Below are 23,517 nucleotides of genomic sequence, written 5' to 3'. Positions count from 1 at the left end.
AAAATAAAGGCTCTCTCCTTTCTGTTCAGAGCAAAAATATATGAACAGCACTAATAACCTGACAACACACCGGATAATAATGTTTCCAAACCCTTCAGATTAAAGACCTGCCCCCTCCATCCTCCCTGCACCATCACGTTCTATCTTAACGAGAAAACAAAAGTCAGACAACTCAGGACCAGCCCAAGACAAGAGCTGGAGGCTTACAGAGGGAAGGCAGCGTCTGCATTTACATCTGAAACTCTCAGATACAAAGAAACCCGGAGTTTGTGCTGCTTTGCATTTCTGAACAGTACTGCAGAAAGACAGGTTCACTCACTTCCCTGCTCCTGCAGATCCTCAGCACAGGGCACCATGACTGTTCTGTGACTCCACCACTTGCTTCCTCTGCGGTCACAGACATCTCAGAGAAGCTGCCCACCGCTCTCCATCAGAGCATCTCGGGAACAAGAGGGTACAAGAGCCAAGTGCTTGCTCTCTTCCCACTGGTACCTGTTCACCCAGAATGTTTGATAAAAATCCAAAGGAGTTTAAAAAAGTCCAAGAAAGCATTTGCAGAAGGAAACATTTCTTGTTTCTCTATCAAAGACTTACAGCTCATCAGTTTTACTGAAATGTGTTTATTCTATAGCAAGATAAAAGCATTTATTTTAGATAAGCAAAATACAAACAACTTAATTGCTGCTATCATAACTCATAAAAAAGTATAAAACAGCATAAAAACACAATAAGCAATGTAGCAATTAATAATTCATGTTACCAGTGTTTACATTAAAGCCTCATTTATGAAAACTTTACAACACATGATATGAAAACTTACAACTTTTAAAGAAAATATTTACATTGATTATTCAGTTGTGGAGTTTCATTTAAATATTCTACTGGTTTTACAGCGTATTAATAACTTGCATTTCTCATCTTAGCTTTCTGTAATAACAGTTTTATTTAAGTGCATTTCCCTTTTAAAAATACAGTGTATTAAATCTGAAACTCATCACTTCGACACAGAATATAATATTCACATTTGTTCTGTAATTGGAATTAACGTAAGAGGGTAAATGTCAATATATATTTTCTTACAAACTATGGCAGGTTTATTTGGAGAAATGAAGTGAAAAGTTGGGTCAAACTTTTAAGTCCAGTTACTTGCATTTGTTTTTCCGAAGACATTTAGGAGATTAAAAAAAAAAAAAAATAAGAGCTTTGGCAAAAATCTGTGATTTACTCTATTTATTCATGACAAAAAATGCCATCAACTAACTCATGTCATACAAGTATGATTGTATGAAATCCAATCATAATTTTACAGGTAGTTACAACTGTGCTTTAAGGGCTTCATGAGTTCATACTGCCTTGAAGTGCATTTTTTCACGTTTAGAGAAAGAAGGGTTATAGCATATAACTCTGAAAGGCCATTTTGCAGTCATAAGTTCCAGGTATTTATTAGGCCAGTTGATTCACATATTGTAGGTAAAGCTTAAATAAATTAAAAAGGCATCACATGAAAAAGAGAACAGCATTTTTTCTTTTAAACAAAATGATTTATAGTCAGCTAAAAGATGATACACAGCTACATTGTAGTTCTTTATTGCCTATCTAATAGACACTTTAGAGGATCATTTGATCTGTTATGCATCCCTGCATAACTACCATCAACAATTTACAGTTTTCAGCCAAATATGGTTTACCCCTACCCCCTCCATCAACACAAAGCCATGTTGCAAGATCATTTATCTTCAGAAAATACTGACCTGCGATAATACTTGAGTCTGTGTCTGAGATTGTATTTGTGACTGGTGCTGCTGAGGTGCTGGTTGAGGGCTCCCGATGGCAGGGATGGGAGAAGTGATCTGCGGGGCTCCTGGAGAATGCTGCTGAGGAGAAGGCTGTGACTGGTGTTGCATATGCTGCATTTGCTGCTGCTGCATTTGCTGAAGCTGTATGTGCTGCAGTTGCTGTTGCATTTGCTGTTGATTAATCTGCTGCTGAAGATGCTGCTGCTGCTGCTGCAAATGTTGCTGCATGTGGTGCTGAAAATGCTGCTGCTGCATTTGCTGTTGTATTTGCTGATGCATTTGATGCTGATGTAGTTGCTGCTGTTGCATCTGCTGCATCTGTTGCTGCTGGAGCTGCTGCATCTGGTGCTGCTGGCTTTGCATGGAGGGACTGACTTGAGACGGAGACGGCGTTGCCACCATGTTCGTGCCCATCGAGCTTATCAATGGAGCTGCAATGTTTGTCGGCATGTTTGGTGCAACGGTAACAGAAGCTACAATCTGATTCATTGGCAGTCTCATGGTCAAGGGTTTGGGAGCAATTGCTCTGGAAAGGGGCTGTTGAAGAGTTTGGGGAGACGCCGACACCGTCGCGTGTTGAGAAAGAGAACTATTCAGAATAAGGGAGGAAGACAAATTTGTGGATGCCAGTGTTTGCTGAACAGAACGAATTGTCTGGGCCTCAGCAGATTCTGCAGCAGCCTGTGTTTGGAAGAGAAATTAATTGTCTTTTCAACAGAAAAAACATTGCTACTGTTTACATGGTAATAAAAGTAACAGCTACTCAGAGACCTTTGCCATGTTTCGTTTTCTATCAGAAAAAATCAATCTGCAATCTGAAAACAATCACTGATCACACCAACCCATTGTATCACCTCTTTATCTGCTTCTCTGTATGGTACCTCCAGGTCTTACTTGGACAAAAAACTAACTTGTGCCCTTGATCAACACCAGAAAGTCACAGATGTCACATACTTTTTATCTCTGAAAGAGCTAGAACAGGCCCAACATATTTACATGTGTTTAAAAACCCCTGCTCTTTGGGAGTCAGCAGCACACACACTCACCACCCCATGAGTTATCAAGTAACAAGCAATTAACTGACACTCTTCAGAATTTACCTGAGAATGTAATAAATTGTGCTGCACAAGTGTCTGTCCCCTCCCCAACCCCAGCAAACACCTCACATGAAAAAGAAAAAATCTTCCAGCTTTAAAAGCACATCTATAATTTCTGATGTTGTATCTTTAATCATTAATTAAAAGACACAGCAACTTTCCATATGATTTACTAATGCTCTGCAGTTGTATATTCAAATAAATATTCTCAGGAGTTAAGATATCACCACCCTCCCTTGCTTTCTTGTGATTGAATATAGTTCTGTAGATGATCTTTACAAAATATTACTAGATAAATAACTACCTTGGTAATGTTTTACCCATATTTTAAATGTCTATAACCACATTTCCATTTATGATATTCAGATGCAACAGAACTACAACCTGCATAATGTTGCCATCTAGAAAGGCAAATTCTCAAGTGAGACAGCAGAGCTTTGTTTTCTTCACAGGTTTTATTTTAGCTCAGGATCCACTAAAATTCTCCAGCTAGCGGTTTTCTAGTACTCTACAAATTCAGAGCCACTACACATTTCTTTCCCCTCACCTGCAAGAATATTTAAGCTTTGTCACACAACAACTGCTCTCCAACTCCACGCAAAGCAAGCCTGTCCTTTGAGAAGCAGCAATTGAGGAAAAACAAACCTCTGCAAACAGCTTGCAAATATTAATGTCAAAAGGTCAGTATATTTTTCATGACTGAATTTTATTTGTGTGGTGAAGTGAATTACTTTGCCTCCGCAGCTCAAAGAAGATGTACAATTACAAAGATGTTTTCTGGTAATCATTAGTATGCCAGTAGAGAGATGAAATTACTTTTGCAGAGACTAAGCAGGGTTCAAGCAGCAGCACAACAGCTTGTAGAGTTGTATTACAGAAATCCTAGGATTCTACTTTTACCGTGCATAACATCCCTTCCCTTGCCCCAAATATTTCAATATCATTGGTAAAAGCTCATTTGCATTACACTGAAGGCATTATTAGGCTTACCTTAGAAACAAGGCTTGCTCTGTAGGCAGCAAGTGCCTTTAGGTATTCTTTTTTGGCAGCTTCAGTTTTTCTTTTATATACCTGTTAAAAGAGACCACAATTTCACCAACTTCAACTATTTAGATGTTTTTGCCAGAATGCCCTCAAAATCACTTGCAAAGAAACATAAAAACGAAGACCGAAACCCCTGAAAACACTCTCCTGTTAGATGTGCTTTTTCTTCCTTGAAAATTCTAAATATTCTTACAGGTGATTACAGGCTTTCAGGTCTACTTGCACTACAATTTATGTTGATTATCAGGAATAACAAAAGGCTGCTATTTGACATCAGTCTGGGCAGTCAACTGATTGACGGGACTACATACGCACTCTTTCCTTCCCCAGAAAAGAGTATTTTATTGACCCCAAGTAACAGGGATATTAGAACATCGAGTATTTCAGATGCAAAAATGTATCAGCAGTAGTCTAGAATAGCAAAATACACCTGTGCATTTTTTTTTCCCCCAAACAAATATTTGAACTGCATATAAAAAATCTGTAGCCCTTTAGAAAAGGTGGATCAAAGAGCTTGGACTTGCCCCAAAGCCAGCATGAAAGAATCTCATTGAGTTAAACAAGAACAGTTAGACAAAAAATTACTAAATCTGTATTTTTAATCATCAGTAAATTTAAAAGTCCCCTTTAAATCACATTCATTATCATCTGTTAGATCAGACTAAAAGTTTCTAAACATATTTCAGAAACAAGTACCATTCATCTCTTGCCAAAAGGTCTCCTATCTGGGAATCTGCTCTCCCACAGAAGCTTCTATTAACTGTTAATGGGAACAGACAAACAAAGGGTATTTTTTTAACTCCCTTCAATCCATGTGCAGCAGTTGCATGTGTATAGGAAGAAGAATAACCCTCGAGGAAGTACAAAACTCATCACTCCGTACCAAGTTGGAGTTGGAGATAGCATTTCACACACAACACTGTGATGAGACTCAGAGGATTGGCTTCAAAGGTTAGAAATCAACACGCTTTGTAACAAATTCATAAGGCAGATCAAACAAAATGGTAAATATGCTGTACTGTCCTCTTTTCTAACTTATTAATAGGAAAAAAGGGCTTTGAAATAAGAATCATCAAAAGATGGTTTTAAGAAGACTCTAGGACACTATAACCTGAGCTCTTCTACAAACTGCCCTTTAAAATTTAAAGACAAATACAAAGCCTGTTGGCTTTTACAAAAAGATAATTTTTAGATGTCAGCTCTTCAGCAAGTTCAAAATTCAGTGTAGTTCTACAGAGGTAGAGTTCTACATCAGCAAGTAGTGTGGTCCACTCAGAGCAGACATAGAAGGTTTTTTTTACAAGGATTACTATATTAATTCTTGCACCAATTTACCTGTTTTTGTTCTTCTCCTAAACTGTCCCACATAGATGCCACTATTTTTGAAACATCTCCAAATGTAGCATTCGGGTTCTGTCCTTTAATTGCAGCTTGTGTGTCCCTGAAGAAAAGGGCATATGCTGACACTGGCTTTTGTGGCTCATTGGGGTCTTTCTTTTTCTTCTTCTTTGGAGTCTTGGGCTTCTTGCCAGAATCTGGGGCAGCTCTTTTTTCTCCAGTAGCCTAAGAAACAGTAAGAACAAGAGCAGTCAATAAATGCATGAAAAAAGTCAGATAAATTGCAAATAATTATTGACAGTAAGTTGTAACATTATATGGATAAAGCTATTATGTAGGAACACTTGGGAGAGTCCTGTTGAGCAGGTCCTTCTCTCTGCCAAAGAGTACTTAGTCCCAGCATAATCTCATTGGATCTACGGGAACTAAGTGTACGAGGAGTTACTATTCATTTTAAGCACGGCTGCGAGGGTCACATCTTACAAGCTTGACCTGAAAAAGGACACCCAAATGCTAATTTGTGTTTAAAAAAAAAAAAAAAAAAAAAAGTTCATAACACATTTTGAAGAGGCCAGCTACGTTTTTCCACAAAGATACAATCTCAGCAGTTGAGACTCAAAAGGCAAAAGCTTGGAGGCACCTCCCAATTCCCAGGCTTAGACTGGCAACTTAGACATGGGCCAAGGGTTAAAAATCCCAGCCCTCAGACAAAAGCACCCCAGCAGTTTGTGTCCATGCCCCCAGAGCTCCCCGGGCAGGGCTGTGCTGGGGGAGCTCTGTGCTCTGGGCAGGCACCCAGAGCCCCTCTCTTCCCAGCAGCACACTCAGGACCACAGCACCTCTGCTCCCTGTGTGTGCCTCATGCCCTGGGCCCTCTTTTGTTGAACCACCCGCAGATTATTGCAACAAGGGGATTGAGTGGCTCTAAATATACCTCTGTGATGGTAATTTACTTTGATATTTTGAGGATCCTGTACAACGAGCTTTCCACATGTATAACTTCCATCAACTTAATGAGAAAACCTTTTGTGGAACAGTCTTAAATTAGGCCTTTTACATATACTGCTAAAACATTTGTACTTAATTTGGTCTTTTTTTGTTTTCCTTTTATAAGAGATTTATTAAAAGGAAAATAACTAAACATTCAGTTGTAAGAAAGCTTATTTTACTTCTCTCTGAAGACATCTATAACTCCAGAGAATACCAAAATGACAAAATTGTCCAGAATTGATGCCTGAAGAGATTCAACAGATCTGAAAATCTGAGCCAAATTAGACCAAAAGAAGAAGAAGAAAAAAAAAACCCAAAAAACCTCCCCAAAAAACAACAACAACAACAAAACCAAAAAAAAAACCAAAAAAACACCCAACCAACCAACCAAAAAACTATACACAGGTTTATTATTATAGGGGTAGTATGGAAACCTCCAAAGTAAAGAAGGTTCCTCTTTACTGTAACATTTGTATTTGAAATGACCACATTACAGCTGGGCTGACACTGCCACATCCATGAAAATACAGCGTGTGGGTGTGTGAAGCTTGCTGGCTGCAGCACGTGGAGTAACTTACTCTGTTCGATTCATCTGCATCCTCTTCATTGATAGAGCTAGATGGGGAAGGAGTGGCTGATTTACTCGCAGGAGGGGAGGGAGAAGTGTGTGGCAAATTAGTGCCTCCTAAATTTAGCCCCAGCTGCGCGCTCAGCTGAGACTGGTTAATGGTGGTGAGCTGAGACGGAGGCATAATTCCCGAATGAGCAGCATCAGTCATATGGACAATAGATCTCATAATCAGAGAGTGATCCTGGCGGTACTGGGAAACTTGTGTGTGACTCTGATCCTAAAAGAGATGGAAATTAGATATTAGCAGTTACCATACAGCCCTATCAGGTGAAGTTATTTTCACAGGCTTACAGAACCAACACTGTCAGCGTGCAGTTTGCTTCCTTTCTTTTTAATGAATTAAATATATTTTTAATAAATTAAGTGCAGCAACAGTTATTATAATTGCCCCAGACTTCTCTTTCCCTCCAGCTGGGACTGGTTGCTTTGGTTTTTTGACCAAGAATTGCATTTCTCTATTTTTAAACATTTCTTCTCTTGATGTAGTGAGAAATACCCACATAAACAATGGGGAAACAGGATGACTGAGGATTCAGGAAAACATTGCAAATGACGAGACACAAACTGTCCTCAGAAAGTAAACAAAATTGGGGCAGGATGAGAGGATATACACATAGAGAGAGAGAAGCATCTTCCTTTAGTGATTTTCAATATTTCTTGGCCATTACAAGTACCAGCAGTGGGTATAAACCAGCCCTGTCTGAGTGGGATTTTAAAGCTGTTTTAAACACAGAACATTGCCCTGCCAGGGCTGGAGTGCATTCAGTGCAGCAGGCTGGAGAACCAGTCCAGTAATCCTAAACACTCCTGAAGATCCCTGTTGGCAAGTAGCACATAAAACTGCACATTTTTATCTTTAATCCAACAATCAAATGTGTGGAAGTAGCAATCGATGTACAAATCACTGACTTTATTTTTCTTGTACTCCACGTCTCAGAAACACAAGTGCTTGCATGTTTTGGTTTCTACTATTTCTTGAGGGCACAAATTGTGTCTCCTACATCTGCACAGTATTTACCACATTTGTAAATAAAAAGAAGCAAGACCCTGAAGGTAAAGTCAGCTGCAATCTGCCTATGAAAACTAATTCTTTTTTTTGACCACACACAGATCAATACACAATGAAAGAACATGTAAACAGAAAAGAAGATTTTTTAAAAAGTTAATAAGAGAATAAATAGCTCACAAATTGATTCAGCAACCTGATTAATCTACAGCCATTGTTTGAACAGCCAGAAACATGAGAAATAAATTAGATTTTGAAAACTCTTTCATTATTAATAAGCCACATTGCAATTAGTAGCAGGTGCAATGATCCTTAATGAAATGACACAGAACAAAACAGCAATTGTAGGAGCCCACTGGACTTCCACAACAGAGTTTGACCTTCCTGTTGCTCTCTTTTTAAGTATGGATAAGTACAAACCAGTTTTCAAAAAAATCAGTGTCAGCATGGAGGTAAAAGTTTAGCCCAAATGACTTTCCCTTACTCTGCCCTCAACAGAGGCAGTGGTTTTATGCTCCTGGAAGCCTTTTCTTGGCTGGGACAAGGGTGACCACACAAAAAAGCAACACGTGTTAGAGAACACGCACACCCTGTCTCATGTATCTTTATACAAACACTGCAGCTCACCGCTTCCCTACAGCAGTAAATCACATTAATTCTGAATTTGACATTCGTGTCTCTTTCTGCTGAAGCCCATACAGTAAAAACGAATCCTTCTTTAGCATAAAAGTACACGTGGTGGTGCAGCTGGGTCCGGTAGGGATCAAGTCAACCTCACAAGCTCACGATCCAGATCCTGTGCACCAGGGCTCCCCCTCATTTTCCCCATGCTTCCCCAGCCATTGCCAGCTTGGCTCATCATCCATACCGTACCACGCTGCTTTTCCTACTTCTTAAATGCTTGTAATATTTTCAGTAAAGGACTGTAGTTCCTTAGAGATGAGCGTGTGTGCCAAAAATGGAGCACTTGATACAGAAAGATCAAACCATCAGACTTATTGGCTGAAATACCCATTTGCTTCAGGGCACCTTTCTGTGAAAATTTACTGTTGTTAACTACAGGGTCATTTTGATTGTGACTTGTATTGGCAGTGGCATCTGGAAGTCATTCAAAGTCTTTTGTGAAACGATATCACTCTCTGCCTATTGCTGCAATCATTTTAGCTTACAGACATTACTTTATTGCATGAAAAAAAAAAAAAAAAAAAACCTTTGCTGGGTTTTTTTTCAACAAAGCTGAAGATAATCCAAATAACCTTCTCTCCAAAAACTAACTTTTGTCATTATTGTGCAGACTTGGAGGTGTTCTACCCCTAAAAGCCTTGCTTTTGTTCTCCCTTTATTGCTACACAATGCAGGCCTTTCTGGCCTTTACATTGAGGCAACAAAATGTGATGACATGGGTTACAAACCATTTACTCCAAGTCTTGTCATTTCAGTTGCATCTATGATTTTATTGAGACTAAATTCTCTTGACTTGCACTGACCCAGAATCTAATTTTATACACAAGCCCATGAATTCTTAACTGTCCCTTTTTCTGATACTATTTGATGCTTGTGTGGGTTTTCTGCATCCACTTACTTAATTTCAGTTTTTCTTTTCTGTATCTTTTCCTGATTTTGATTTTTTTTCCCCCCCCCACTCTTAAGAGCTTCAGTAAAATCTGGGACTTGGCAACAACAATATTTTGTAACTGACCATTAGAACTAAACTGTTAAGACATATTATATGAAAGAAAATGCTTCCTATAATATCCAGTCCCTTATTACTCATATTACATGTGCATATGAGAACAACAAACAATGTATTATCTGCACTCTCAGTTTAAGTTATATGGCTGATCAAAATTTATAAAAGAAAGGAACAGGATTTTAATTTTTTGCTTTGTGGTACAGTGCTGTGGGTCTGAACAACCTACATACCTATGTAAGAGCTTTCAGACAAAGAAATATAAGGGATTTTTTGTGTGTGTACATTGGTTTGGAAAGAAGGCAGGGATGTTTGTTCATAGCAATATTAAAGTCCATGGCATTTTCCTATAGCTCCTGAGCAAACGAAAGTCCTCTAAGAAGGGAGCTAAATCAAGAAAACAAAATTTCCATCAATTATCTTTACTCTTATTTCTTCCCTGATACTACCAAAGGTCAATACCAAATTGAAAGGAGAAGTAGCATTTCATTATGCTTGAGATGTTTATCAAAGAAATGTTTAACAATGAAAATCATCCTATATCAGAAGCACACATGGAAATATGAGTGCACTGAAGCACCCACATGACATCCTAATTACATTACTATTTGAAAATTGAAAAGCTCACATATCCAAAAATAATCCACTGAGAATACTGAGAGAATTTTAGAGAATATCACAAGTTCTTTTACATAAACTTAACCTGCAGTAAATGTGATACACGAGTATTAAAAGCATTCAAGATTTTTGTAACATTAAGCAAAACCAAGAGATTAGTTCTGACAAAAATTCATGAACTTCTCAGACAGTATCAAGTTTTGATTGAACCTGATCTGCTTTACAGCCTTGGACTGAAGTTAGGCAAACCCTGGTGATCTTAAAACAAGTCAGGCAAAGCTCAGCCACTGGTTTACTCAGCATGACAATCAAACAAGGTGTGAAACCAAAACCAAAAGAGAAATAACTGGTCTAATTGCTCTGCAGACTGAAATGGCTTTGACTCAGATGAATCTGTTGTCATCCTACATGAGTGCTACAAACCCCTGAGGTGCAGAGACATTTATTGAGGGGAACATTGGCCACCTCTTTGGGCTCTTCAGTGACAGGGTGAGGGGGAGCAGTTCTGAACTGAGGGCAAGGGGCTTGGATAAGGGATTAGGGAACAATTCTTTAATGTGAGGGTGATGAAGACCCGGACAGAGAAGCTCAAGGCCAGGCAGGATGGGGCCCTGAGCACCCTGGTCTAGTGGAAGGTTTCCTGCCCACGGCAGCGGGGTTGGAATGAGATGATCTTTAAGGTCCTTTCCAACCCAAATAATTTTATCCTTCTACAATTCTAATTATAAACCTGGATTTTAAAAAGGTAGAATATAGTCCAAATAGTTTTCCCCTACTCAAAACAACTTTATGGTGACTGTGTAGGCACGCTCTCTTACCCAGCTGTCACCACCCTGTTGCACACATTGTAAAAGACATTCAGCATTTGATTCATAGAAGGTCTCATCAAAGGAACCATAAAGATATCTGTCCATCAAACTATCCTACTCTGAACAATTCTAATCACTTTAGACAGTCATGCTATAGAAGTCATATTTAGTCCTATTGTTAAACATCTCACAGCCTATGACAAATATATAGCTTGTTTTACATGGATTTGTAAAAGAACAAGTTCTCAAATATCAGTGCATCAACAGACACTGGAAAGCAAATAATGGAGTAAGGAGACTTTTAAAAAAGAAAAGAAAAAGAAAGGAATGTGTCACTAGAGGACACAAATAGAAAATGAATACTCACACCATCTGATTTCAAGAAGAAGGCTGAAGAAAGAGCTTTATTTTTTACTAAGACCTCACTTATAATAGATTCTGAACAATGGCCAGGGATTGGAGAGCAAGGTTACCACGTCTCCATCCCACTGGCCAGGCTAGAAGTCAATCAGTGTTCCTCATCAGAAAGGAATGTAGAAACAACAATTGTTTATAGTGCAAACGTAAGAACTTAGCTGCAAAACTGTAAACATCTCACAAAACTCACAAAATGTAGCAACAGGAATGAGTAAACTCCCACACTTTAATTTATACAGTTTTACCAAAGGTGTTTTTAAGCATACCATGGAGTACAAAGGGAAAAAAAAAAAAAAATTAGTTTGTTCTTCTGTTAGCATAGTATCCAGTACTTAGTATAGCTTGTAATAAAATTAGTATTTATTTTGACAGATAAATATATCCAGCCATTACATTGAGAGATGTCCTAATTTCCATTTACTTACCCGGCATTTTAAGAATCATTTCCATACAGTGATCCTATCCTGAATTCCTACCCTGATATAATTTCAATCTCTGGGATCATTCAACAAGACATTTGAAAAATATAACTAGGAAATCACTTTCTCAGAACATTTTTGAGCAATACTGAAGTCTTGATTTAAATCAATTACTTCATTTTAATCAAGAATTCCATCATTTAAAAACGCAATACCTCCAGTGAGGCTCTGGTCATGTGAGGACTGAGCCCCATGGAAGTGCCTGCAGGACGATGTAGGGCTGGGATCTGACCCCACCCTGCATGAGATCGTTTAAGGGAATTGAGAAATAACTAAGGAATAACTAAGTAAAACCCAGCATTTATGGATATGTTCACCGTGCCCCGGTTTCAGAAGTTGACTTAAACTATTATATATTCTATTGCCTGAGGAATTCATCACTGTCAATGTAACATAAGCTGATGCAATATTTTAAAGGATGTATTTAAGTTGAAGCAAATGCACTGCAATGTAAAGAGTGAAATCCTCGGATGTCCCTGACTGTAAATTACTCTTTTTACTTTTAGTCAAGTCAGCATATATCTAGAAAAAAATCCTCTATATTCTTTTTCTCCACAAGTAAAGCATAGATAAAAGAATCCATTAATCTAAATTTTTACAGGATTGGACTTCACTGCCAATCAAAACAAATCAAACTAACAGGATGCTTTTCTCTGTCAGAGATTAAATCCTTACTTAATAGAATACAAAACAGTTGCACTTGGTACTGCCACCACTGAAGAAGTGTCCTTCCTCTCCCCTCCACGCACACACCATCATCACTAATAGAGCTGTCAAACTGCAGTTATCAGGAGATCCTACAAGCAGCAGCTTCTTTTCTCTGGCAGTGAAAAACTCTCATGTTCCACTTCATGTCTCTGTAGAAAAGTAAACCCTACCTAATTTAAGTCCAAAAAAAGTGTACAAGAAAGAGTACATGTCAATTTGTAAAAAAAAAAAAAAAAAAAAAATCTTCATCTGGATCTAAGAGAAAGGTTGGTGACAAGAGGTTCACACACATTCTACTGCCTAAAGAACATGAAGAACATGCCATTTTTTGTCTGTGTGCCCGTCCAGTCCCTCTACTCCCTTCTGTTCACACAAAAACCACAGAAGAGACAGAAAAGAGAGGGAAAAAACCCACAAAAAACAAAAAAAACGCCCGCAATGAACGTGAGGACCCACTGATTTGTTCCTTAAAACAGCGCAACTTATTTTGGGGATCATCAGGGGCTACTATGGGGGGCCATATAAGATGGGTATTCTCAAAATCTCAAGTCACTCCTTTGTGGCACCACATCCTGCACTTGCACAGACTTGTTATATAGCATACTGCATAATATACTGCATATAAAGTGGAACCTGGCAGAGTGCAAAGTATCAGTTTTGTTCCTGCCTACCCCAGGCCTGAAATTCTGCCCCTTTGCGGTTTGTGCACAGGCACCCGGGATGATTTCCGCAACGATTTTCACCACCGAGCACTTGTTTAATGCACATACTGCAAATGCCATTAATGCTTTCCTTGCACCACTGACAGGGGTGGGAGGTGCGACGTGAGACCAGCAAACCACACGTGGAAGCACGCTCAGGACGTAGGCAGTAGGAGCACAGCGACACCAGGCACAGCAGCACCACCTCAGGGATAACATTCCAAACGGGATGGAGCCAGGACCAGGGCCAACCACCCAGGAACCTGCCAGACCAACACAGCTGCAGCTCCCAGGACCCACTACCTCTGCAACACGGCGCTGTGGCCTCTGCTGGAGGCAGCCATTCACAGCCTGCTCGGGTGTGAACCTCGAACAAAACACTGAGTTATGCGGTGAAGAAATACGCAAAGATCACAGCAAGGTCAAAAATCACACAACTACCCAACTAAGGGACAAAGACTTTCCTCTGAAATGCTTACAATTCTTTACTCAAATTCTTAGTGGAGATGCCCCACCACCCTTTCCTGGAGTGTTTTCTCTTTGGGAACTCTGTTCTTTCCCAGTTACTTTCCTGTGAGCTCGCAGATCCCTCACATGATCCCAACCCAGGCCGAAGGGGTCACACTTCTTGGTTGCCTCACTTGCTATCAAATCCTGCTCTTGCAGACAAGGACAGGATGGTCACAGCCCTCCATCCACCCACAGTGGCTGCTTCTGCTGCTGTTTTAGCACCACCTCATTGACAATTTCTACATAATTTAATTTTTACACCATTTTGTAGAGGCATTTTAAACAGTCTCTCCACTCTTCCTCCCAAGCTTCTACCATACTTTAAAGCATATTGAATCACACTCCTCTTGGACAAGGCACCCAACAGCATGATTACAATACGTGTGACTCAGATCACAGATCTGGGCTCTGATCTGATGAGTCTCTTGGCATGAGGAGCTGCTCTCCAAATTAGCAGTACAAGCTTAGGCCTGCTGTATGCAAACAGTGACGACACATTGCAAACAAATCCTGGATAGTTGAAATAAAGTCCCAGAATATCAGATAAACGCTGTTAGCTGTTTTGTTACAACCTCCACAACTCAGGTGCTCGAGCTCCCAAATCAAAGGCAGACTTCAAAGGTCCTTATTATGCAGTGGAACGTGATAATAAAGGAACGTGGGGAGAGAGTGTGAGGGAGCATGACAGCTAACAAACGTTATCAAAGGTAACAAGAACCGTGCAAGGAATTGCAGAGGGACAGACTCAGGGGTTACATGGCATTTTCATGTTTAAAAATTGCTACAAATGGTGGTAGCTATGTTCAGGGACATGTTTTCTTTATGTTTTGGGGGGATTTTTCTTTTCTATGAGGTTCCGTTGTTTACTTGTTATTGGTTTCTAAAGTAAATCAGAAAATAGGTCTCATTATGTTTTGTATTACCAGACTCAGGTATGTTTTTCTTCCAGCTATCTGACAACATAGAGTAATTAAAAACTCTAAAGAGACTTCACATCTCTTCAACACTTGCAAACTTGAAGTGGAAGTTGAGTATTGGGTAAGCTGTCCAAGGGGAAACATGAATGGTAACAGCAGAGAATAGCGGGAATTTCAAAGGAAGTTTCCAAATTATCCACGAGTGAGGGTGGCTGGACCAAACAGCACATCCAGACCAGCTGCAGCATCTGCCTTTTTCAGCTGGCTTATGAAAACAGCACCTGATTTTAGAGTTTGAGCTCAGGAGGCAGAAGAGCTTAAAGCCATGGCCTAGGCTTAATGTACAGTCGGTGTCCACAGTCATATGCTCATATATGTCTGAGTTCCTTCTGAGCTCAGTTCTTAGGAACATCAGACGCAGCTTCCGTTCCAATTCCTGACAGTGATCTTTCAGACAGCTTTCCCAGTGATCTGTATCCTTTCCCCCAGATTCATATGGCACCTCACAATATTTTCTGGAACTGATGGATCTTGATTTCGGTAGTATTATTATAAAATAAGTCAGTCTCATTTCCCAGACTGTTCTGCTAATGTTACTGTGCTTCCCTTCTTTCATGCAGGAATCCCTCATGACCTCAATAGGCTATAACCTACCTCTTTCAATTTTTATTATTTTTTAGTTTCGTTTAGTGCCTGCTATTCAGGCAGATGTCTTTGGCAACTGCTGTCACTTTGTTTCCTATGGCCAGGTCCTTCCTAGCAGTTACTATGAGTTGCCTATTTTTAAGAACAGCAGAGGATATTTCCCTTTCTCATTAACAGGGGACCCATTCATTGGTCTATACCAGTGAGCAATGAGAAAAGAGTATGTCTCAGAAAAATCACTCTATATCATCCAAACTGAGAATTACAATGTCACTGAGGATATGAATACCTTCACACTCTGGTTTAGCAGGCCAGCAGCATCTTCCCATCAGCCCAAGCCACAGCTCCTGTGCCAGAGCCACTGCTGCCTCCAGGGCTCTCAGCCCGTCACCCACCAGGGCCCTTCAGCTGGGCACCCACAGGCTCTGAAAGGTAACTGCACAATGCACAACTACCTCATCAGCTGTAGAACATTTAATTCCACACCAAACAAAAAGAAATTACTCCGTGAAGACTTGGAAGTCCATCTGCACAGCTCCGAGCTGTGTCCAGCCCAGCTGGGAGCGGCCACCAGAGCTACCGAGTCCACAAGGTCTCGTTCTCCAAGCATCCCTCTTCCTCTGTACAGGGCCAAATGTCACTGCTCAGAGGCACCCGAGCATCCTTTAATTCAGGGTTGTTTGAGATTAATTTCTCCTGGTACCACAAATTGTGAAAACCAGTGGCAATAACAGCTGCCATTGCTGCTGGGAAAGGCCAATACAAACCAGACTAGCACTGCTGATTTAAACTCAGCACAGAAATCCAAGAAAAAACAGAAGAGAATATCTTTTTTTAGTAAGAGTAATTGCTACTTCTATAAACTAATACCTAGAAACTTGGGAAAATTGTTGTACATTTTGTATCAAAGATGACAATAAACACATACATAACAGTAACAAGGGCTTGTTTTAATAAACTATTTCAGGCGTTAAACACATTAATGACCCATGAAATAACTGTTTCATCTGCAACAACATTAAACAATGTTGTTATAGTATTTTATTAATTGAAAACCTACTCCATTCTCTCCAGATAGGAGATTACTGACTGGGTATTAAAAGAGAGATGTAGAAGTAAGTTTCCTTGTAAAGGAAAATTAAACATATAAATGAGAGACACCCAGTCAGGTGAGTAGTGAAATAACTATCTTTTGCCAATTTCAAAGCGATATTTTTAGCTTTTAGTCTTCCAATCTTATGTTAATATATTCACTTCAAGTTCATTAGTAATTTGGGAATTTAAACTACTAAAAAAGATTTCTAGCTGTTAAGTAAAAGGCACCACTGTTCTGACTCATTAATAATATTTCTATTGTATGCAGCCTTTAAATAAGCTCAAATTTGCACCTCATCTCTTTAAAGCCACATTCTTGATATGTTTATTTTAAAAGTCTCTTCTTCAAATAAAAGCAATAGTCACCATTGTGTCTTTGATTTGAGCACAGTGCCACTCCTAAGGAGTAATATAATTAAAGATGAACATATTCCACTAAGAATAAGAACCTTATCTGTGCAGAATCCTGACTGAGCTGGCAGCACTGCAACAATTATAAAATATAAACAGGCTCAAATCTTCATCAAATAGGAAACACATTTTCTCTAGAAGCATAAGTAATGCAGTGAGCAATATATGTAAAACTATCAGTCTATTTTTCTAACAATTGTATGTTTTCGAATAAAAGAAAAAAATCAGACTGAAAAAAGACAATTATTTTACTGTCTGTTTCTTAGATATCAGAAAGAGAATTTTGAAATTCATCAAAGCTAACCTTCTGTTATGTACAACAGGCTAAGCTGAAAAGAATGTTAACAAGTTCAATTTTCATTCAATCAGCACTACTGCTCTCTGAAATGTTTCATTGCAGGAAAGAAATAAAAATAATCTATATGGTAATTATGAGGATGAATCCCCCAGTAACTTTCAGCTACATGAAAGGTCAGTTCTATTCAAGATATTTTATCAGTCCCCTGCACATACTCCTGTCCTGTCATTTTAAATCTGAACAGCATTTTATTTTCCCATTTACAGCTACCTGCAGAATTAAGTACTTAAGCCAAATAAGAAAAAAAAAAAAAAGAACAAAAAAAAAATGAAAAAAAAAATAAAAAAGAAAAAAAAAAGAAATGTTGAATGCTGGCAAAGGCTATAATAGCATGGAGATAAATCGTTCAGCTGCTCTCTCTCAAGCCTCTGGGGCTGCAGATTTTTCTTCTCCTGGTGCACTGTGGGTATTCAAAACTTGTTCAACATGATTTCATTTCATTTCAGGCACTGCCTGAGAAAACTAAATTACAGAATCAATCATACAGAAGGTCAGAGTGAGACTTCATTACAAGTATTGCATGCTTGCATGAATATCTTTCATTTATGACTGACCCAATATGTCACAATAGCTGTCTAGTAAAAATAATCCACTTTCTGAAATTGATGTACTACTGATGTCAATGCTACTCAGCAGGCTGGGCAGATTAGAGAGAGGTGTTAAAAAAAGGAACCCTCAGGAGCAAAACTTGTAGTTTTATAGAATTGCCACAGTTTGCAGATTAAAATAATTTTTTATGGGCAGCTCAGCTGAAAACAGAGCATTAATATAAAATATCGGGGGTTGATTTCTAAAGAGGATATTGCTGTTGATTTCTGCTTATTTATATTCAAGTATTTATAGGGATAATATTTGCATCATGTAAATCCACACATTCTTTGAAGTCAAATGTACATCAGCACTCCATTTTTCAGTGACTCCTTTTTGAACACCAGAATTTTATTTGCATGTTATTAAAATATTAAAATTAATCAAACTGCCTCCTTTTTATCTCCTCTTTTTGTTGCTGTTGCCTATTTTTAAACATCAAAAAATGCTGTAAAGATAAATGCGTTGAGTTTGTTGCCAATAATAATAATGAAGTTAGTAAGCATGATGACAAATTGTCACTCTTTCCACAGTATGTGTACCGTAATAGCATAAACAATGGTTAACTCACCAATACAATCTTTTGTAATTGCTAGGTCATGTTTATGCTGAGAATAAATATATAGATATCTTTCTTGCATCATGCATGTTATTTTCAATATAATATTACATAAAGGATATGTTAAATCTTTTTTATTTTTCTTTTTTGTTTTCCATGTGTGTGTCTTCCTGTGAGTAATATGTGAGATACTTGCAGAAGCATTATGTGGTACCTAGCCAACTCCATACCCTAAGGGAGACACAGGAAAACCTTGACATAACCTATTTTTAACCATGCCTCTGGCGATTCTGCATTCAAGTTTATAGGTGAACATGTCAGGTAGTACATAGAAAAAAGCCAAAGACACACAGTATTAATCATAATACTGTCCAAGCCCATTTTATTTTTTCAACATTTGTGATTTAAAATCTCATGACATTTCTTCAAGGTGAAATTCTTCTACCAGGCTTTGCAACAGGGTAGGACTACATTTACCTAAATTAAATATTGCTTACAGTAAAGCTCGCTAATTCTTCACAAGATAAGCAATAAACTCAATGCAGTTAATATTAAAATAATTTAAGTTTGTATTCAGCTCAAGAAGCTTTAGTGATTAGCAGTACACCATTAATACAGCGTTTAAATAAGACTATCCCAGTATCGCTGGATAAGAACATTGTTCTGTAAGTGTATGAGAACATCATAATTATTTTACAGCCCCATCTTTAGTTCTTTCAGATATAGTAAATTCAATTGACCATGAAATGAAATTTCATAGTCAAAATGCCTCCTTTACATTTTTTTATTGCTGCAATAAAGTTTTTATAGCTCCAAGGCAAGGTAATTCATGAAATGTCTAATTTAAAGATGAATTCTAATATTATTAATAAATATTTACCAGTTTAATAAAGTGCACATTTTCTACATAAAATATGATGATTTCATTTTTTATTTTTGAAATACAGATTAACTGCTGGAAAATTTGACTACCAAAGAGAGCTACGTGAGTTCAGGGGAAAGCTATGCAAGGACCCTCTGTTAATGTTTTTAAACTTCCCAAAGCCACCTAGCATTTATGAGCAGAAGAGAAAAAGACTACTGACTACTGACAATGGCAAGAGCCACTTCATCTCACAGCATGAAACAAATCAAGCAGTTGTGGGGGATGTCTGACACACAAACCTCCCTATGTGGCTCCTCCATATCAAATCACACAATTCCTTGTCAATTCTCTGCAGCAAAACTGTAGCACACAAGTTCCCAATCCATAGCTTTGAACTGGAAATCACCCTAAAAAGTGCCACTGGACTACTGGGGTAGAAGGCAGGGCCTTCTCTACATCTTTTCACTGACTTACATGGGAACAAATCTTACCAATGGAGTCAGTGCAAACTGTGCCATTAATTTTTACATTGCACAGTCGAGGGGATAGGCAAAGATGTGAAACTTCCCATTCAGCACCAGAAGAGGTGAGCGAAGAATTACATCACCGAGAGGAACTGTTAAGGTGACAGCATTTACTCATGGAAGAATCACATCTAGTAAAAGGTTGCAAAATTAAAGGGCAAAACTGGGTCAGGTTACAAACCACTTGATAACATTGAGGGAATACTCAGACACATAACACCAATCCAGCCCACAATATTTTATTCCCAAATTTCATCATATTCAGAGCACACAAACTCCATTTCTTTTGTTTTCAGGCACAACATTCCTAACTCTCAGGTTTTATTAATCTGATCTTCCTTCAGAAGTTACCCAACATGTACAGTGCTAAATGAGATCTAAAACAAATACCGTAACCTTCAAGGCCTGTTTTAGACAGTGCCTGTTTTGGATCCACAGAATGACCGAATTCTGAACCTCCTAAGTAGTGAGTAGCTTGTGGTGCACTCTGCATTAGTGCTAGCTACTTTTCATGACCTCAAAAGAAATATTTAAATTTCCAATGAAGTCAGCAGCCTGTATAATTATAGAGAAATATTTGCTGCCTGTTAATTTGTAAATCTTTAATTAATTTTCACTTGCCAGAATAATAAAAAATAAATCACAACAACACAACCTTTATTACAGTCCAGCAGTAAATATGTATTTTCACTATGCCCAGTTCAGCAAAAGGTCCTATATAAAAGAGCTAATCAGAAAAAAATATAGTTGATGTAAAATATCTGTCAAGCTAAACATTCACTCACTCCTCAATATGCAACATAGAATATTCTAATTGTAAGCACCGAGTATAAAATGCTGAGTAGGATAAACTGGCTCACAGCTGTGTCTCATGGCTGGCAGTTTGGATGTTGCTGCACAAAGCTCTCAGAAACCCACACTGGGAGATCCCCCTGAGCTGAAAGGGAAACACTGCAACAACATGGGAACTGCCCCGTGCACCTCCCTTGGAGACTGCAGCCCTACACTGTGAATAAGTTCTGGAGAAAACTCCACACATCCCTGCTTTTGATTGTTCTAATCAACTCTAGAATTAGCCTCACAGTCCCCATTACTCAGCTCTTCCACACCCAGATAATGTCTCCCTATCCTTGAGGGCTCAGACACTGCCCTCAAGAAGAGAAGAACACCCTGCCCCAGCCTCTGTGGCCAGTAAGAGCACTGGACACAACAAAGTCTTTTTATCGCCCTATATTTCTGAGTATTGTCAAGATAATATATCCCTATCACTTCTATTATGAGTTAAAAAAAAAAAAATTCTCTTTTATAAAGATTTAGCCCATGGAATATAGGGATATAGGGAAATATTGCTTTTTTCCTGCTGCTTTACTGTGCCTGGCTCTCCTGAACTACTCTCAGTATTGCACGCTCAAAAATTATCCTGATGGATGTCAGATGTGGGTCCTACACTTCAGATACAGACAAGCAATTCATTCTAAATGCTGTAGTTCATCCTGGCCAACACTATGGTCTTTCAATTCTCGATGCCAGTGCCAACTATAGAACACATTTTTTGAACTTTAGGAGCACTTGGGATGCACATGATGCCAATGGATATTGGCTTCCACGTCCATTCCCGAATGAAAATTGTGTGTTTGTAAAGCCTGACTGCTTCTTCACAAGAGATCTGTTCACCAACGGTATAGCTGTGTAGAGCACTGTGTATTAATAAACATGTTTATCTTGCTGAATCTACCAATATTTAACCCTTAACCCTAAGGCAACTGCCTCAGGGAACTGAGCAACAGCAAATCATTGTTTGCCCTGTAACAACACGTGTGTCATCGTTCATAAAGAACACGTCTGTGTATGTATGAACGTGACACAGAACACCGGCAAATGCTTGGTCAGGCACCCAAAAAACCACACAGACCTTCTGAGGGGTCAATGAAAACAGAGATGGCACAGATCTACATGTGACAGACACCATTAGGCAATGGCAACAAAAAAAGAACCAGACCTACCATATGCAATCCATTGCTGTGGATGACGCCGTCTTGCTCCACGAGATTCCGGGATATTGTAATGGAGGGAAGATCCAAGCTCTGGGGGGGGAACTGAGGGGTGAATTCATTTCCTTGTGCAGGCAGCTGGTCACCAAGGCCCTGAAAGGGGAGCAGTATATCTGCCATGCCCAGTGTGGGGTCTGACTCGGGCGGGGGGGTAATGGGTGGGATTTCAAACTCCTCATCCCCAAGGCTCGGCGTATGGAACGTCTGCTGGAAAAGGACAGGACAAGGCAAACAGTGTTAGAGCACACAGGGCTCAGCAATCACCCCCACACCTGCAATCCAAACCGTGGTTTGTTCTCAAAATGCAAACTCTATAATCAACAAATTTTTTAATTTTCATATGCTGAATGGATCTGTGGATGTTTCTGATTAAAGATTTAAGTCTCATTATCATATGGCTTAAATGGAGTATCAGTATTAACAGTTTTTTAATGTGTACTTAATTAGCAACATCTGTCTGTTGTTAGTCCGAATACCGGCTACATCGGATTTGGCTGTACAACCAACTGCCGCTTTATTGATATGTTAGTAAAATAGCACAAACAGCTTACATTACTCTCACGCTTCATAAAACACCGACAATTTCGTAGCACACACACAACAGGAATTCAGCACTGACCATTTCACATCTTTTGTTTGCTTTTATCCACTAACAAACGTGAAATATTATCACTCTTTATTTCTTTTCCATCCCCAGAATACAGTGAAGCCTTTTAAACACAGGTTGTAATTTGGAGGAGAGACATTTGAAAGCGTGAGGGTGATTACAGCAGCTTCCAGCGCCTTCTGAAGCAAGCCAGCTTTGTTTGAACAGTAGGTTTGTTATGAACTAAACACCTGTTAAGATGCCTTGAGCAAAACATTTACTGCCAGTTATCTTCAGGGTTTGTGCATGTTGGTACGTGTGCATGTGTCTGTCAAAGATAATCTTTATTCAGAGCCTGTATCTGGCTTCAACATTGCTGACTTTTATTTGGGAAACAAATGAGCTATGCTTATTCAAATTTTTTGAGAGTTAAATGAACTTTCATGTATTATTTCAGGTCCACTGCTACTTAATAATAGAAATTCAGTGCTTGAAATTAGGCCATTTTAAACGTACCCAAATCAAGACTGCCTTGCTCAAATTGGGCAGTTGGCAATCCTAAAATAGGTACTCTTGTCTTCTTCTAGACATGCAAGGCTGCTCTGGGATTTGTTTGTTTGCATTAGTTCAGGATTCAGGTTGGGGCGGGAGGGAGAATTGTTTTATGTATTAATTACATTGTTTGAAAGAGTGACTTAATGCCAGTTAATTTAAAAATGATAAGTTCAGTGAAAGATCTCATTAACTGCTGCAAATTGTCATCCTTCAAACTGCTAATGATGATATAAATTAATAACCGCTTGAGAGAAGATGGAAACTGAAACACAAGAAGAACCTTTGCTTGCATATAGAACCTGTCAGCTGTCATTATTGGTCTCACACCAGAAATGATGGGGTCCCAGATTGCTGCAGTCTGCAGCACCGTCAGAGTCTGCTGAGACTGTGCCCATCTTGCTCCAACTGCGAGGCTGCAACTTAATTCTGGATGTGAAGGCTGGGCCTGCGTTAGGGAGATGTTTGACTTCCCCACTGCTATATTACAAAAGGTGTGAATTTTTCTTCTCGTGGACCCCGTGGTTCACAA

At 39.0% G+C, this 23,517-nt stretch overlaps 1 protein-coding gene across 4 annotated transcripts in view; it reads right to left on the bottom strand.

The window, feature by feature from the left end:
• Positions 1-608: 608 nt before the first annotated feature.
• Positions 609-23,517, bottom strand: part of TOX3 (TOX high mobility group box family member 3) — a 74,074-nt gene continuing 51,165 nt past the window's right edge. Inside the window, exons 3-8 of one of the 4 annotated variants that reach the window (XM_040075183.2) lie at positions 21,800-22,054; positions 6,844-7,113; positions 5,273-5,500; positions 3,884-3,964; positions 1,752-2,477; positions 615-1,476 (exon numbers count right to left, since the gene is read on the bottom strand). In XM_040075183.2, the coding sequence (XP_039931117.1) occupies positions 1,444-1,476; positions 1,752-2,477; positions 3,884-3,964; positions 5,273-5,500; positions 6,844-7,113; positions 21,800-22,054 (1,593 nt within the window). In that variant the 3' untranslated portion in view covers positions 615-1,443. Of the gene's footprint in view, positions 2,478-3,883; positions 3,965-5,272; positions 5,501-6,843; positions 7,114-21,799; positions 22,055-23,517 lie in introns of all 4 variants that reach the window. The other 3 variants (XM_040075184.2, XM_040075186.2, XM_040075187.2) reach the window with 3 other exon arrangements.

Source organism: Hirundo rustica, chromosome 11 (assembly GCF_015227805.2).
Source record: "Hirundo rustica isolate bHirRus1 chromosome 11, bHirRus1.pri.v3, whole genome shotgun sequence".
NCBI lineage: Eukaryota > Metazoa > Chordata > Aves > Passeriformes > Hirundinidae > Hirundo > Hirundo rustica.
Note: the sequence above shows the minus strand (reverse complement) of the source record. Positions and strands in the feature narration are given on the sequence as shown.